The sequence below is a fragment of the Chinchilla lanigera genome, unplaced genomic scaffold (assembly GCF_000276665.1).
Source record: "Chinchilla lanigera isolate Chin_1 unplaced genomic scaffold, ChiLan1.0 scaffold00143, whole genome shotgun sequence".
NCBI classification, from domain to species: domain Eukaryota; kingdom Metazoa; phylum Chordata; class Mammalia; order Rodentia; family Chinchillidae; genus Chinchilla; species Chinchilla lanigera.
Genome location: NW_004955544.1, coordinates 2,661,941 through 2,681,039, shown reverse-complemented (window position 1 = coordinate 2,681,039; position 19,099 = coordinate 2,661,941). Strand labels below are relative to the sequence as shown.

Sequence of the window (19,099 nt, the reverse complement as noted above, 5' to 3'; positions counted from 1 at the left end):
TCTGTCTTACAGACAAGGCTGGCTCAGTCTCCCTCCAGAATTCCTGCTAACTCCAAGAAATTTCTTCTTTCTGAAAGTCATCATTATCATCCCCAGACAACTCTAATCGAAGAAAAGGAAGGAAAGAGATGTCAGAATTGAGGCCTCTAAGGAAAAGGCAATTCCAAGTATGTACTGCAGCAAACAAAGGAGGCCAGTGCTGACTCAAGAGCCACAGGCACAAGATTTCAGGCAAAGGTGAGAAAAGCTACCGAAGGGAGAGTTAGAGAACAAAATATCAGCACATTGGGACAAACAGTATGTGATGCTGAGACTGGGGAAAGTTTTGACTAATTATGATTGCAGCTACTGCCCCGACAGTTAACTGTGTATATTAGTTGAGTAAAGTAAGCCTTATTTTACCACATGTAGAATTTAGCTTTTGGCATCATTACAGCCACAGGCAAAGCCAAAGAAGCCATCCAGTCCAGTCCAGGATATTAGAACACACCCAGTAGAAACTGTCAGGGCAAAGAAAAATTCCAGGAGGGAAAATAACTTATAATCCCTAGAACAAACCAGTGGATGAGCTATTTAATCAGACAACACAAGGTAAAATTACATGGCAAAATTGAAGATGTTTAATACAATTCTAAAAAAAGAAAATACGGTCAAAATATCCCTTTAGAAGAATTGCATGTGAATCAATTATCCTTTGGCCATGGAAGATAGAGACCATACAGATTATAAATGTGATGATGGATGGAATCTACTTTCATCTTTTTCTGCTCTTATAATACTGGAAATTAAAAGTGACACTGGAGGAAAAGAAAAAAAGCCCTAAATTGAGCATAAATTAAAGCAAGACAAAACAAGGGCTTTTGGGGAAAATACTAGAATGTTCTTCAGAGAACATGGGACATAATTTTAATTATAGGTCAATGTACAATTCCACCTGATAAACCCGATCAGAGCTTCTCAAACATAGGGTTCAAAAAAAGAAAACAAATCACCCAGGACCTTTTGAAAAGAAAAACTGTAGATGTGATGGTGCACCATTCTGCTTAAGGAGTCTGCACTTCAACAAGCAGTGAATGTTTTTGAATCTTCAGGTGATGAACATTAGCACAGTCAGGAGTAGCATTTAGGAAATCAAGTAGATGAGGAGAAAAGTACGTACCAGAGAGCACTCTTGGTAGAAATGGGCAAGTCTGATTTTCCAAAACATTTTTAGGTGTGGTGGCTCATACTTGTAATCCCAGTACTCTGGGAAGCTAAGGCAGACAGATCACAAGGGTGAAGGGGCCCAGAGTGAAGACTTGGGTTAGATCCCTAGAATGGCCAAAAAAAAAAAAAAAAAAAAAAAAAGAAGGGTGTGCATGCATGTGTGCATGCATGAATGATTTCAGCACTGGGCTGTGAGCTAAGTATTTCCTAGAGTAAGTTGCATTATTTAAAAGAGAAAAGCAAAATATTGCTATAAGTTATGTGTTTCAGCCTGTTTGTGTAAATAAAGATTTATTGGCATACTGCTGCTCTTATTCAGATATGAGACATCTACGGCTACTTTTGTGCCATGACACTGGGCAGAAATCAATTGTTGCAACAGGGACTGTGTGGCAAAGTCTGAAGGCTTAGCAGCCTTTCACAGCAAAAGTTTGCCAACTCCTAGCTGCAGTGATTCCGGTCAGATGATCGGAGCCCCGCTCTGGAACACTGTCCTACGTGCTATAACCCTTTAAGTGCTGACACACAGCACTAAATAAAACACTTAGTTTTTCATTAAGTAATACTTTTAATATATCATTTTAAAAATTCCAACAAGACAAATATTTAAAAGAAGTACTAGGATTCTATGTAGGCATATCTTAATGCTGCGGGGGGAAAGATTTGTCAGCCAACTCTTAGCCTTTCCCTTAAGAAGTGACACTGTCAGAATAACTTTTGGAATTTACCCTATATTCAGCATGGGAATATTTTGTCCATCATAATTGCCTTTTAATGGGGGACACAAGACGATGACTGTCATTTTATTTGCTGTTTATACACCTTCCGCACTCTTAAAGGCAAGCTTACTTTACTTTACATGCTTTTTAATATGTATTCATGTAGGTGTGCAACCCCAAAGTGTTGTGCCTGAACACTGAATCCTCTCAATTGAAACAAATGTGAGAATTGACCGGGAGACCTGGATTCAGCATCTCTTCATGGCTGTGGAAAGTTCGGCTGTTTAATCCCTATTAATTCTCTAAAATTTTGAAGAATGGGAGTACATTGAAAACAGTGAAGAGAAGGGACCTTCTTGCTACCCACCTGTGGCCTTCACTACAGTAAGTTGAACACTGAAGTTGCAAATTTTCAGAAATAGGAATGGACCTCACATTTGGAACAATCATAGATACACACAAATCACGGAAGTAGCTTATGTGTGTGCCGGACATTGTCACAGTCGTGTTGCTCTGTGCTTATTGTACAATGCTCAGTCAGAGCCCAGGATGTCCATAAGCATTATTTACAGTATTTGTGTGTGTGTGTGTGTGTGTGTGTGTGTGTGTGTTTTCTATGGTTTATATTGCATATTTGTGTCAAAGGTGTATAAGACTCACTTGGTTGGATTTATGAACAAATCTGACTGATGAACGTTCTCCCTGAATGGAACTCGTTCTTAACTCAGGGACTCATTGTATACTACAGTTTGTCTGAATGTCAAGCACACTGACTCACTTCATCAGGAGTTTGCCATCAGCTCTTGAGGGTGACATGAAACATACGCATACCCCCTACTACTGAGTAAAAACAGAAAATTCCTTCCTAGGCAGTCTCCTGGCCAGAAACTCCCATCTGTGCAACTATAAAGACCGTGGAGCTCTTTCCTTCACAGTATGTACAATGTCTGAGAACAGAAACTACAGCATGTGCTAATATGTCACTTGTCACCCACTGCTAACATCTCCTGCTGCGGGCTGTGTGGTAGGCAGGCTTCTGTCAGGTTACCAGGGCCAGGGGCCAAGGGAAGAGGCTGACGAAATGTACTTTTGTGGTCACAACTGTGCCTGCTTCTCCCTCTACCCTCCCATTTCCAAGTACTTCTCAGAGGCCCCACTGTCCCTGCCCCTGGCTCTGCCCTCAGACTGCCTGTTCGCACTCCGGGCCATAGGGACCCAGCCCCACAGTGAGTCCCTGCTCTGCACTTTGCCGCCCTACCTGACACCTCAGATTTCCAGGCTGTTGGTCTTCATATCTTTCCTCTTGGAAGTACGCTAGTGACACAGAATACTCCGGCCAGGGACTCAGGTCACTGTGCCTTCCACGCTTTGAGGTCAATCAGTCCTTCCTCAAGTACTACCCCAAAGCAAATCTGAACTGGGCCCCCTCTTTCCCAAGTATCATCTGCCTTATAGTAACTGCCTTCTGAAATAATGTCCCTGAGCAAATAACACACTCTTTAAAAAGTGAACAACTTTTAAAATACAGAAAAATGTAAAACATAACACGATGAACTGTCTTATGCATGCTACCAGCCTTACCGAATCTCAATATTTTCATTGTACCAACTTCAGATTTTTCAAGAAGAGGCAAAATATCTATAGCAGTAAAGGCCCTGTGTGGCCCTGCAAGACCTCATTTATATCTCTCCAGAAGAAGAGTTTCTTGAATTCAAACTTGTGAATTCCTAAGCATGTTGTTGTACTCACGCCTAAACAATGTATAGGGCCCAGGGGTAATTTATCAAATGTTACACAATTCTTCTTGTTCTATTCAAATCATAAAATTTCCCCATATCTGGTGATTTGTCCAGACTAATATATATCACTAGAGTGATTACTTCATTTGCTTCAACTTCTGAAGATTTTCATTATATAATATAAAATTTATATGTTACAGTCAGCTTTATTGAGATATAATTAATACACAATAAACTGCACGTACTTGAAACATACATGTGATCACTTTTCCAATATGAAACACTCATCATTTGTTTTATGTTTCAGTCTTTGCTTTACAATTTCATGTTCTAGTTTTTGGTCTAAAATAGTTCTTTCTATTCCGAGCTCTTGTACACATCTTCTGTTAAAATGTTCGATATCAAGGTCATACATTCTGCATAAAATGTATTTTCTGAAACATTTTATATAAGGATGATATTATCAGTTAAACTTGGGCCTGGTGTTATTTGTAGGGGGCTGGGGAATGTGAGTTGAGGGAAATGTTCAATTAATAATTAAATATCTTTGCTTTTTAATTTTAGGGTTACTTAGGTTTTCTACTACTTACTTAAGTTTTCTTTTTTTTTTTTTTTCTGGTTTTTCTCCGGTACCGGGAACCGAACTCACAACCTTGCACTTGCCAGGCAGGCGCTTTTGCCGCTGAGCTAAATCCCCAGCCCCCTAAGTTTTCAAATTATTGAAAAAAATTAATGTAATTTTTTTATGATTTAAAAAAACTGTCTTGTCTTTAAATGAGATTTTTAGAGGACACCCCCCATCCTTTTTGCTTATTGATGTCTAATACAGCTTTGCCTCATGAATTACTTTTTACATTTATGAATCTTCTTAATATGGATTGGCAAGCTTTTACTGTAAGGGCCAGATAGTCAATATTTTAGTTTTGGGAGAGTACATGGTGTCTCTGTAATACATACATTTCTGTCTTTCTTTTATTAACATGCTTTTAAAACTAGTGAAAATTCATAATTGTTTCAATGTTAAGACTATGAGCTCTTTATTGCTGACACCGATTTTGTTCTCTTTTTTTGTTTTCATTTACTTCTCCTTTGTTTATTATTTTTGTTTTCTTTCATTGACTATTCTTTTATGCTTTCTCTAACTTTACTTAAAAACTATTGTTTTACTTCCTATATACTTTTTTTCATTTTAAAGGAATTAAATGTTATCAATTTGCCTTCAAATACTTTTTTGCTGCTTAAATATAGATCTTTCATTGTGGTACACTTCTAACTTTTAAAAATTTATTTATTTTTTTTTGTCTTTTTGAGACAAGGTCTCACTATGGAGTTCAGGCTGGCCTTGAACTCACTTTGTAGCCCAGGCTAGTATTGAACTCGCAATGATCCTCCTATCTCAGCCTCACAAGTGCTGGGATTACAGGCATGTGCCCCCACACCTGGCCCTAAAAAAATTATTTTGAAAATTTATTTTTATAAGAACACATTTTAAAGTTTCCAAATGTAAAAACTATTTTTATTGAGGATTATATCTAATTAGATATACCATATGGTCTTAGAGGAGGGGTTATTTGGTATTCAATCTTTATAAAATTTGCTGATACATCCCTTCCAACTAAGTATCTGATTTTTTAAAAATGTTCCATGTGTGGATTTTCATATATTGTTTCCTAATCATTGAGTTCCAACTCAGAGGACATCTGCCGAGCCTTCATGTCGCTGACTCCTTTGTGTCTTCCTGTACATACAGAATTTCACGGGCAGAGGCCAAAACTCAAGTTTCCAAACTTCTTTTGCAGCTGTTTCCTTTAAAAGTGTCTACATTTACCTTCAAAACTTCTCCTTTCTTGCTTTCTATTTTTCTTATTTTATTTCTGTCATGTTTTCACGTTTTTCTCTTTCAAAATCAAAGTTATTCCTTCATTTGTCTCTTTGAACATTTTAAGACTACATCTTTTGAGGTTTTTCTTTTTCATTTTTTCCCACAAAACTAATTTCATCTCTAAGGTAGTGTGGTCTCCTGATTTTGTTGGCTATACTTCTAGGAATTTCAGATTCCTTTATTTGCTTTGGAACTGAGCTTAGAGTTTCAGTTTTGAAGGGAAGAAGTCATGTCTTCTTCCCCCAATCAGTCTACCACATCTGACAGCTCTCAGCGTCAGCATTCAGAAATTTGTTCTTGTCTCTGTGCTTCCAAGGCTCTTGTTTTGTAGGTTATCAGAAAGAATATAGCACAGGCTGCAACCCAATTGTTGATTTGTTCCCAGAGTCCCGTACCTAAAGCTTGTTTGCCAAAAGCTATGACACTAGCCAGAGGTTGGCAGAATAAAATAATACGTTCTAAAGCTACCAAAATTTTTGAATACATAAGAGAGTATTTACAAAGATTCTACATTGTATCTTTGAATACAGCTCACTGTAAAGTCATAAAAATTAAAACATATGAGCAATAGAGAAGTAACACTTAATACATCCACAAAGGAGAATAAGATTCAGTGAAAATAAGGATTTTTGCAAGTATGAAGTTATATCTATGTTAATTCTCCCAAGGGCACAGGGAGTGCTTTATAATTTCAATATTTAAACTGTGGTTCATTTTTAATTTATTTAATGTCGTGCTAATTGCTAAGATATAGCAGTAAGTATGAAATGAACCCACTTTCTCATAGACAAGTGATATAGAATACAATGGGCATAACAGACATAATAATAAGCATTCAACATGAAATAGACTAAGACTTCACAGGGGATGATGGAAAGTGCAGGGCAAAAGGTGCTTACAATGTACAAAGCCACTGAAATATCAGAGTATATTTTCTCCATTAGAAGACACAAAATCTCCTAGAAATCATACCTTCCCTTCTTTTATCTTGGTTCCAATAATTTGTCGTCTTTGTTGAATGATTTCAATGAGAAGATCACACTCCTCTGTCAGTTTGGCTTCTTGACGTGATGCATTGACCTACAGGACAAATAAAATGGGGAGTGTAAACTTAGCCTTTGTTTTCAGTTAAATACTCTTTTAATGTAGAGTAACATGTTTCCATTAACCCTTGACATATGTTTTAAATATTAATTCTCCCTCCTATTATGCAAGAATGGCAAATATAGGATGTATGGGTCTACTTCCCATATTGTATTCTTGGACAGCATTATTTAATGATAATAATCTTTTCTTCCAAGCCAGAACACAACATGGGCATAGCTATTACCAGCCAGTTAGAAGTTGACATATGAAGTGAAATACATTTGTACGTATTATTTTCATATTTTGAGAAAAGTGTTCAGATTTGTCTTGTTAAAAATAAAGTGTTAAAAAAAAGTCTTATTGTTTTATGGAAGACAGACTACTATCAATGACTTTCAGAGAAATTCTCCAAAAACAATGTGCAAAGTTCACACCATAGTTATTTAATTGTAGACATAAAATTTTTATTTAATCCCTATAAATCATCAAAAATTACAAAAAGAATGGTTTGAAATTTTCTGCATCTATGACATAATTTTAAATTTTACTTCTGGTATACTAAAAGACCAGCGTTCTACAATGACAGCATCTCATTCTTGGGAAAAGGTGGATCATTACAAAATGGACTGTATTTGAAAGTTTTAAGACTCAATGTATGCAAGGGCAAGTTACAATTATCTCATCCTTCGCAACGGGGCTTGGGATATACTCTTAGCAGGGCATTTATTCCTAACAATTCTGAAGTGTTTATTCACAAAGAGAAACCCAGAAATCATAGCTGTGGGAGATGAAGGCAGCATGTATGCATGTTATTATTTTAGCACAACTGCTGAAGTTGTAATGTTACAAAGAAGCATAATGGCATTGATTATTCAATCATATCTCTGAAGAGCAACAAGGCCCAGTTGGGAGACCCTTTAATTTGGGAGACTTTAACAGGAGTCATTTCATGCTTTATAAATGAGATAAACTGGAAGTGGGGCAATGAGGATAAAATTCCACAGATCGTGCCTCAGAAAAAAAAAACATGTCCCATTTCCATATGCCCATGATCCCTGGAATTTTATTTCTTTCATCATCAGATACAACATAAAGACTAGTCAAGACATATTACTGAGAAAGTAATGGTCACCAGCCATTTGTAGCAAAGCATGACATCATATCCTACATTATAATCAGCACACAGAGGTATTTGTTGAATGTTTATTTAATTAATAAAAAAGTTTTGAATAGATTGATTGGCAAGTGCAGAATGTGGAACTTGGGTTAAAACCTAAGGAAGATAACCACTGAGCTCAATTTATCTCACTTTTATGTCATTATTTCTACTGCCCCTTGAGGTTTTCCAAATAAATTCAGCGTTCTATTGAAGTGCTTACTTGAAATTTACTCTCAATAAATTTCTTATCTTTCCTTTAGACTTCAAACTGGATTTAATAACTGACCACAACTGAGCTGTAAAAGGAAGGGACATTATTGATAACATGAGCACATTATGATAGAGGAAGTGAAATGTCTGGAATGTAGCATGGGTAAAGATTCTTTGCTTGACCAAACTTTAGTCAGGCTCCTTCTCCCAGGCCCATTGCTGCACTTCCTTTTAAAACTGAGTGTTAGTAAGAGCCCTGCTATGTTGGTTTGTCAGGAATGCTTCATCCGCCATGTTCAGTCACCCTTAATATCTGATCTTCATCTTTCACCAACACCCCAGCTGTCTGATCACCTTGGCCTGGTTTCAGCAAGAATTCTACTGGGTTTGCTTAACAGAATCCCCCTCGCTCTTGATCTTCCTCTCAATGGGATCCATTTTAGTCTCAAAATTGTTGGAATTCGAGCTCCTCATGGTAGTAAAGTATCTAAGTCATCATTGCAAATGGAATTCAATTTAGTCTAAATTCTGACTATTTGATTTTTAAGATGGATAGGTTAGCTTCACCAAAATAGTAAACTGAAATCTGTTTTGGTGAGCCAAATATGTTCTGAGAAATCTGATACTACAATCACCATCACCTCAAAATTGTAAATTCCCAGAAATTTGGGAACATGATCTGTTCATTGTAGGCCAAGTGTTTTCCCTAAATCTTTTAAGGAATATGGATTGAACTCTTTAAAACTAAGAAAGCTGAATCTTTTCTACTTTGATGAAGTTCCAAATTTTCATTAATTCTAGCATTCTCATATTCCTAAAGGTACAATAAAATAAGCTGAATATTATCCTGTATTTCTGAAATTATTGTACTACAATGTAGTTTTCCACAGTTTTGCTATTTTTATGTCACTTAAAGAGAGCTAATGGTTTGATTGGACTTCATTTCTTATATGAATTATTCATTCCAGTATGGCAAGGTTTATGGGTAACTTGCAATGTATATGTTCAGGTATTTCTAGTCCTCAAGCTTTAGCTTTCATTTTGGATTCACATTTTTGATCCAGAAATCACTGCAGCTGATAGAAATGCTCTAAGTAGCGCCCATTTAAGGATGGAAGAAATAACCTCCAAATCTTCTTCCCTCAACCTACACTTCCATTTTTGTGTCATCAGCCTAGTTTTTGGTCCCTAAACTAAAGGTAAGAGTGCAGTGGAGATAATTAGCGATGATGCCCAATAGTAGTGATTACTGTAACCCACTTCTGGACCACATTGGAAATGGGACCCTGGTTCTTCAGAGCCCTTGGCTTCTCAGAACAAAATACAGCTTAACATAGCTTTTCCCATGCTAGCCTTGTCACTGCTACGTTCTTCAGGCATACTGAGGAACCAATATCACATGAGCCCCTGTTCCTGCGAAACTCAGTTGTTTTTGAGAAACGCTCTCTTTTGGCCTTACCTATGTGCTCAACCTTCACTATACATAGCTTCATTTGTCCTCCTGAAATGCCCCATCTTCTCAATATTTTCTACCATTGGGGCTGAGGATTTAGCTCAGTGGCACAGCGCCTGCCTGGCAAGCGCGAGGTCATGAGTTTGATTCCCGGTACTAGAAAACAAACAAACAAACAAAAAAAAATTCTACCATTCCTTAGAAGTAGCTTCATGTCTTTGCAATATACTCCCAATTCCTTGAGAGGTAGCTCCAATTTCAATTCTTTCCAAATTGAGAATTTATCATCATCTATTTTATAGATGCTAACCATTATCTGAGGCTGTAAGTGCCATAGCCAATCTCATGCCAGATTGAATCCTACTTTTAAAAAACACTTGCAACTCTTACTTTGAAGGTGCTGAACTCAGTTGTTCATTCATTCATTCATTGAAAGATAGCTACTGGGTTCCAACAGTGTATCAGATAGCAAACAGTGGGTTACAAGAAAGGTAAAGTCCCCCTTATCACAGAGTTTACACGTATAGAAAAAAGGGAGGAATACGTAAACAAGTAAAAATTTCAGTTCACGAGTGTATAAGAAAATTAGACTTAAAAAACATGATCAGACAGCTGAGAGTGGGCTAGTTTTTATTGATGGTCAGACAAGAATTCTCTGACAAGTTCTTTGAGGGATGAAAGGGAACCAGCCACAAGATGTAGAAAGAGTGTTTTAAGGATCTCCTGACCCTTCATTCAACAGGCGAAGTTCCTCAAAATTGCATTCAGTCCATACCTCCTACTTGGGACCAGGTTTCAAAATATTTACTTGTAACCCCTAAATCAATACTTGTGGCCCTTTTGCCTCTGTTTACCGATATGCACAGAGCATGGGAACATGTGAATTGACTTGTGCATACCCAGCTGAGGGTGAGCAAGGTGATGTTCTGCCTTCTGCGTTGGCTTTCATAATCACAAGAAGAGAATGACAGAGGAGGCTCCTCCACAGGGATCACTGAGTAGGGCTAGAGTTCCAACTCTAACACGTGTTACTAGAGTGGTCTTAGGCTACTCACTTACTTCTAATCATCCTTTGCTCTTTTGTAAAATAAAAGAAAATAGAATCTATCAATATGAGTTGGTTTAGGATGTAAAATTATAATCTTGTTTTGATATGTGTCTCTATATGCACGTAGTAGAAATAGTTCTATATTCAAAAATTCAGTGCAGGACCTGGGATATAGCTTAGTGGCACAATGCCTGTCTGGCAAGCACAAGGTCTTGCGTTCAATTCCCGGTACCAAAAGAAAGAAGAAAAAATATTCAAATCATATGGTGACTTCATAGAGTATAACTACTGCAAATAGCACACATCACTTGTATTTCCCTTTTATCTGGTATGTCCATAGTTTCTGTAAGCATTTTGGGAACAAGGATGGCAGAATGGGAAAGGAAATTACATAAATAGAACACTGAACAAGAGTTTTGCCTGTAGGGAGTTGCTGGCCCACTTTTCCAGTTCTGAGGGTAATTTTGCCACTTCTCAGACTGTGAACTTCTGATCCTCTATGGTCTGATTGGAAGTGGAAAGCTCAATAATGAAGTGAATGCAGGATGTAAACACTCCTGCCTAGCCCTTCTGCACCTGAGATCAAGGTCAGCATCAGGGTTGTTCTGCTGTGTTAATGCTCATCTCAGACACCAACAATCAGCTACAGGCCCATGTAAATTGCTACTGAATGCACAGTTTACCTTTTTTCTAGAAATGCAGCTACACATAATCGTTCCCCGGATTAGTTAATGATAAAATAAATGAGTTAGCTATTTTCTCCAGAACATTTGGTCAGCAGTGCACAGTAAAAAGTCCCCCTGCTATGTTTTATGGTGCAATAGTATTACAGGATTTCACGGAAAGGGTGGGGTAAAGAGGACACATTTTTTTCCAATATGTATAAATATTAAAGGAATTTAATTACATACACATACTAAAATTGGACTATGTGTCTGTGAAATGTTCTTTAGCAGTCTGTAAGTGGTTTCTAAGTATTATTTCTAAAAACTTATTTTTTTGACTTGTATTCAACTGCAAAATGAGATGTGCGGTACCGAGTATAAACATCATTAGAGTTCAGACACATGTGGGCTTAAAATCTTTAGAAATGTTTTGTGGAACTCTTTGAAATGAACATCAGTGGGGGAAAATACTTGGCCAGTTCTCAGAGGTAAAACTGAACTACATGCATTTCAGAAATTGTCATTTTTGTCCTTGTGCAATGCATTATTGAAATGAGTCAGAAACGTTCAGAATAGAACCTTCTAGCTCCTCCTGTGAAAGGACAGGCGGACTTGACAGATCGCTTCCTGTTTGCACACTGATGGAAATGAGGAAGTGAGTTTGGAACAGGATAAGCCCAAAGTGTTGGAGACAGGAAGTTTTACCTCAGGGTGTTGAGGAAAATGTGCTGCTGCATTGCACAGTTCCCTTTGAATTCGATAAGAATGCTGACCCCTAGAGCTATCCAACTCTGGAGCCCTCTATCTCACAGGCTCAAGGTAGGGCAGACTTGAAACTGTACAATCAAACCATGGCCCTTTTCCTTTAAAACTGAACCTTGGCATTGTTGAAGCCACTACCATGGAGTCTGGGGTCTTAAAGGGCAACTATCTACTTTACAGATTTTGGAAGAATCAGTGTTCATGGTTAAAAGCCAATGCTGAGTCATTCAACAGTGTTTTAAATTAAGATGACTTGAAGAAGGAGGAAATTTACTCATATATGAGGTTATGTTGATGTTATTGCTATTGTTTGGACCCAAAGGTGCTTGTCTCTATTGCTAAAGGTATGTAACTTTGACTCTGCATTCAAATTCAAAGGTTTTTGTGGTAGTGAAAAACATGGCATAACCGAACCCGTCTTACTCAGAGAGAAAACTAGAGGAATTAATTCCAACCTGACTGGGTCTGGAGCAACTGAAGGACAACTGAGCTGTGAATAAGCTGCAACTTTGGCCAGTAAGATGAGGGTGCAGGGAAAGACTACACCTGGGCTCTGCACCCCGCTGTGCACTGCTGACCAGGTGTTCAGAGAAATATGAGGATCTGAGGGTGCTTTGGGTTTTATTGCCAAAGGCAGCTGTGATGAACATTCCAGACCCTGGGGCATAAGTTAGACAGAGCTGCCAGAAGGAACAATGAAAGAGATTCTAATACTTCACTTTGTGTATAAAACTGAGCCAAGGAGAATTGAGTAAGAGCAGACAGTGTTACTGTAATTCATCGAATATGTTTATATATAATCTTCACCCTGAAACTCTTTCACACCAAAGTCAAATACTTATGGACCTACTCAAGTGGATGAGAGAGAATGGCCCAGATCCCAGGGTATCCGTCTTTGGAGAGGAAACTACAGTACAAGACTATATTTTAATGTTTAATTTGAGAATCTGAGAGTTAATTTAATATGTAACTTTTAACAATGTTAGGGATCAAACCCGGTGCTTTGTGCACGCTAGGCAAGTGCTCGACCACTGAACTATATCATCGCTCTATGACATTTAACATTTTTTATTAAATTTTTGAACTCCAGGAATGATTTTTTTCAGAAAAATAAAACATATAATCCCTTCCTAATGTGCTTTTGGGGGGAAGTCATAATAAGGATACCGTGAATAGAAGCTGTATGCAATCTGCTCCTTAGTACAGTACCATGGTGGAATATAAGTTGGCCCAGAAGAGATCAGTACAACATATTGATACAGATAGAAATTTGTTATGTATTTGGTATGGGAATAAAATAAAATAGCTCCTAGGAACCTCATGATAAATCCTGTTTTCTTGAGGTTTCTAAGATTACAAAGCTTAACAATAAAGTAGTGAGATGAGATTAAAAATGCTATAGTGAACAGGGCAGTAAAATTCTTATAAGCGAAATACAACTGTAACAAGGCAATAAAACTACCCTGCAGAAATGCCACTGCTAATGCCTAAAACTTTGAAACTTCACACAAAAGAGTTTTATTCCCAAGAGTGGCATATGGAACATACCCATCTGAGACGTTATTGCTCATTTCTCAGTAAAGCAAAATCTTCAAACAAGGTAAAATAATTTAGAGGGAGCAAAGGCTAAAGCAAGCAGTGGTTCCAAACTCAGGGCCTTGAGGAGATCCGCCTGGGACTGAAATACCACGTCTTTATTGTGTAGTATTTGTATGTTCCTATCTGATTCTCCAGTTCTCTAAATACATAAAGAAAATCCTGGCTCTTACATAGTAGAATGAATGGGATGATTCTACACATTCTACAAGCACAGAACAATCCCACAAAAAAGAATAGTCCTTTCCCACATACCACCAGAGCCATGGCTGAGAACTACTGGGGCAGACTGTGGTGAGAACTAGCAAGTTAAGAGAGGAAAAGCCATGGAACCCTACTTGATCCATAGCAATGGTTACATCAGTGTTTACTCTCACTATTGTTCATAAGCTCTGCTCATCTGGAATACTCTTAGAGATTTAAAACCACAGGTTCTAGGACCAGCCAGACTATGCTGATTGCTGAAGACTTTCTAGCATGAATCAAAACTTTTATTCATCTACATCTTTCATTGTATCAATGGCTTTGGAAGCTATAAGAGGAGGGCAAATAAAAGGTTTTTAAAAGTTACTTTTTAATTTCAAGTGAGTTTCATAAAGACTGCTTCCCATTACAACTGGATGCAGAAGAGGAGGGCAGAGAAGAGCCGTCCATGCTATAGAGATGGTTGGGAGACTTTGCTTGCAAAGGGCTACAGAGTATACATTTCAGCTTTCTGGACCTTATGCTCTCTGTTGCAACCACTTCACTTGCCTGCGGTAGTGTGAAAGACCCATAGATGATGTGAAACCAAGCGGGTGTGGCCATCTTCCAGTAAAACTGTCTACAAAACAGGTGACAAGTCAAATGTGGCATGAGGGTGGTAGTTCACCAACCTCTAGCATAAAGAACAGATCACAGACTTTAGAATCAAATGGATGTAGGTGTGAAAAAAATGTGTTGGACTTCCCTGAGAATGTTTCTGTTTTTGCATACATTTGATAAAACATCTGTAAACAATCCAGCACATAGTAGGTGCTCAATAAATATTGTCTCCTTCCAAAGCATGAAAATGACAATATGCTTGCAGTATAATCTTTTACTTTCCCTATAATGTCCTACTAATTTTTGTCACAAGTATGACAAAAGTGGCTCCTTCTGTCATATTTTTCTTAGGTAAATTCAACAAAGTTCAGCCTTATATTCTTGGCACTAGTTCCACAGATTTTTCATGTTGTGTTTAATGGTAACTTTGCTCAAAGCAGTTCCAAAATGAAGAAATGGAAGGTGTTGCTCATAATTCATTCAAAACTAATAATCTCCTCCCTTCCTTTCTCTTATAAATTAGACACTTGAGAAAATAAATGTTCCACACCCTTCCCTTTGGGCTGGGCACACAGAATGAAAAAAAAATCTATTAGCCTGTCATAGGCACTTATCTCTATGAAATCTTTTTCATAAATTTTCTGAGAAGAGCCAATGTTCTATTAAACAATTTTCAAAGAATGCATTCAGTAAAAATCAGCCTTTTCTGAGAGCAGAAAATAACGCACAGAAGATGGATGCTAACTGAATGAGAAAAGAGGTGAAGGTGAGGAGGTTTAGAAAAGGGAAGTAACTTATAATGGGAAGAGGAAATTTCTATTCTATGACCTTACATTAATTGCTTTCAATGCTACATGCCATTTCACATTAAGTGGCATTCTTTTTGGTTGTTATGCTATGATTCCTGAATAGTGGTGTACTGGAAAAATACAAAGTTGGATCCATCTTCGAGCTTGAGTTACTGAAGTCTGCTCCCCTGCAAAATTTTTGGGGAAAAGGGACCAGATACATACCTGGTCTTTGCAATTTGGTGAAATATATATTGTTGATAAAGCTTGAACTTGGAAGTAGAACTGGAAAATGCTAAGATTTATTCTGTCTTTATGATACATCCACAAGTGATATCTATGAAATATCCTACCTGGTTTTTGTCACTCCAGAATTCTAACAGAAGCTCATAAATTGATCATTAAATATCTTTTCTGCCCAGTGTTTCTTGAAATACAACAAAAATGAGCATGGTTTATAGAAACTGAATACATGAACCACGGCCATAGTTGAGAAATGGACTTAGCCCATTGTTTCATTTTAGGTGGTCCACTTTTCCATTCTCACTGAAGAGGATCACCAGGCAAGGATAGAAGTACAAATTGTTGCCAGGAAACACCAGTGGAAAGTGGAAAAGTGACACAGAGAAAGGCATGAAGCCAATAAATGTGTTTTACCAAGACCACTTTGAGCACCTAGAGATTAATCCCAATGGACAACTCCGGGAAACAGTGCAGAACACCCCAGCTGATAGAGAAGGAGTGTGAAACTCGTCCAACATGTCCCATCAGTGGCTGGTTGGAGGCTGTCGTTGGAAAAGGATGATCATTAACTCCACTCTGGAATTTGCTAGTCATGATAGGGGCAGAAATGCCCCCAGGCCATGGTATAGTGGACCCATAAGTACCACTCAGATATGGCACTGACAGCTATTGTGATAGGAAGGTCAACCTGGAAGGGGACCACAGTATGGCCTTTCCTTAAGACAAGTTTTAGCAGAGGTCAGAAGGGACCAGGTGTCATAGTTCTCCAGCATGTTCTATAGCTCTAATGCCTTACGACTAATTGTGAGGCTAAACACTGATTATGATTGCAACTAACAGTAATTTCTGTACTAAGCCTGCTCTTTCCTCTCTTTGGAGTCACACTCTACCTATGAGCATTCATTTATAACAAACCATAATTGCTTTAAACTTGGGCAATGGTTGTAAAGTTGCCCTGAAAGGAAAACACAGAAAATCTAGGGAGTCAGATGAAAACATGCATTTCCCTGTCTAGAGACCCTTTGCTTCCATCATTTCAATTCAATGTGAACTTTTATTGACTTTCTAAAACAATGCTTTTAGAGCTTTAAGACTGCTGTAAAATTGATTTTTTTAAAGCCTGAGTTAATGACCATTCAAAGAAATCTCTCTCTCCCTCTCCCTCTCCCTCTCCCTCTTTCTTTCCCTCTCCCTCTCTCCCCCTCTCCCCCTCTCCCCCTCTGCCCCTCCCTCCCACCATCATCTGAAAGGTCAGGTATATTTCTATACACAAACCAGGCAGATAGTACTTTCTCATCTCTATATCTGAGAAACAGAAGGCTCTGTTCAGAGAGTCAGGACCAGGGGTGGGGTGGGGTGGGTGTTGGAGAGAGTGTCCTGCCAGGTAATGGAAACACTGCTTGCTTTACTTTCATTGCCAAGAACACAACCTTCTTATTGTTTACTAGGATTCTTAAAGGAGGGACTTGTTGGCATAGTTTTAGTTTCTGAAACCACAAACAAGAGGAATTCTTTAAGGCCTTTTCATGAAAATAGAAGGAAAACATACTGTATTCTACCAAAATTAAAGTGATCCTTTGTTTCAGTAGCCAGTGGCTGATTCTAGGCTAGCATTCCCATGGGTCTGCTTTACAGAAGCATCTGTTGGCACTATCTACCTGGACGCCCACTCTATCACTCCAAATAGCTCATGGCTATGTCAGACATATTAAAAAAACAGCACAGAAACTGTCTTCCTGTAGGATGTCACCCCTTTGGCATCACGAGTTTCAGAGAACATTCTAAAAGAAAGAATATTTTGCATCAAAAACCAACAAGCCAACACTCTCCCCATGTAAATCCTGTTTATAAGAGTAAAAGCCACTTCACTCAGGGCCTATTTTGATTCTGCCAGCAAATTTGAACCTGTTCTTCAGCCCCTGCATAACATGTTCAAGTTTTCTCACTTGTAAATTTTACTTTTCTCTCTGCTTAATATATAGGAAACCATGGTTAGTGGTTTTCCAAAATCTTTGCAACAGTCTTAATAGGTGAGGAGTGAAAATGAGAGGAAATGATATCACTCTTGTTTCTTCACAAATGAGGGTGATGACACCAGTGCCCCAGTGATAATACATGAAGCAAATCTTAAGAACGTCAGGTATCTTTTGGCTGCTGGGTTTGAGACTGTAGGGTGTGTATGTGTGTGCACATACGTACATTTAGGGATCAAGGAAATCTGACATCAAAATCATGATCTAATGTTATCTTTTGAAGTGGACTAAATAAGCCACTCTATATGTGTACAATTATTTTTAAAAATAATGATTTTTTTCAAACAAACTTGATTGAAAGTGTGTATTGGTTCATATTTTCTTTTACAAACCAGAAAGTATAAAGTGGGTACCCAAGAGAATGCAAAGGAAAGGTACAGATTTATAATGAGGGGTCGGGGAAGACCCGCTGTGACCTCTCTTCAGGCACAGCAAAGACCCTAATAGACAGCTATCCAGTTTGTGACTTCCCTCTGCCAACTCCGGCCTCTTAGCTCTTGCTCAGTGGCACAGCCCTCAGGCTAAGGAAGAGCTCCTGAAGGAGCTCATCACCCATGCTACTGTCTCCAGGGATTGCCGGCTACTGAAACCTGCCAACACAGAAACACTGTCCTGTATACCATTTTCTCAAGAAGAGTCTCTGCTCTTTAGGATGAGAATTGGTCTGGTATGCTGACCTATGCAGATGAGCTAATGCTGGAGAGAACAGAAGATGCAGGTGACTTGTGGGAGGGTTCCATCCACTCACCAACAGCCAGTACCACATGTAAAATCCAGGAGATCCTAGAAGACTGGCCTGCATCCCAAAGAGTCTAATCAGGTGGGAGAGGGAGTAGTCCTGGCCTTACCAGCCATGAGAAGTTTTGCCCAAAGACCGACTGTGTCTGCATCAATCCAACACTATATAGTTTTTTTAAGCTTTAGATTCAAACTACGAGTCTTACTATTGATTTATAAATCCAATAAATTTATAAAGCCCAGAGTAATCACTGACAGGGAGTCCTTGAGTCAAAGCTTGATTAACTCTAGTTGAATAGATTCAACTTTATTAAGCCATCAGTTTCACTTATAAATTAGTTAATTAAGTTCCTACATATATTTTAAAACTTGAGCTAAACTTTACATACAAAGAAATGCACAGATCTTAAGAATGAATGGATTTTGAAAACCAACAGCTCAATCAGTCACCACAGATACGTGGCCTAAAACTAGGTGTAACAAAAATCATCTTAATTATTTTATTTCAATTGTCTTTCAATTACTGTATATCAAATCAGATATAAAATATTTCTGAAACAACAGAAAATACCCTTAAACCCTTCTTTCTGTCCGCCTTCGACCCTTCCCCCCTCAACTCTCCACAGTCATTGTTCCAAGTTTTACCACCAAATTCCTGTAGTATTTAAATTCCATTTATAAATTTAACATATCTAATAGCCTTTTGAGCAGTTCAAATGGCTATCAAGATAAAATTAAAGCCCCAACAAGCTAATCCTCCCCAAGTCCTTAAGTAGTCCTTACAAATCTAATAAATTTAATTCACAAATACTGTATAGCAAATCTCAAGTTCTCTTGAAAATTCCAATATTATTTTGACTTTCAACATAAAATCACAAGTCTAAAACAAATTGTGTGCTGCAAGTTGAAATCTTAAAAGCAAATCTGTCAAATTTCTGTAATATGTTGTAGTTTCTGAAAGTACAAAC

At 38.0% G+C, this 19,099-nt stretch overlaps 1 protein-coding gene across 4 annotated transcripts in view; it reads right to left on the bottom strand.

The window, feature by feature from the left end:
• Mid1 (midline 1) overlaps nt 1–19,099 on the bottom strand; it is a 338,517-nt gene that overhangs the window by 37,243 nt on the left and 282,175 nt on the right. For all 4 annotated transcript variants that reach the window (XM_005411393.2, XM_005411391.2, XM_005411397.2 and 1 more), the window contains exon 4: nt 6,519–6,626. In XM_005411393.2, coding sequence (XP_005411450.1) covers nt 6,519–6,626 — 108 coding nt within the window. The remainder of the gene's footprint in view (nt 1–6,518; nt 6,627–19,099) is intronic.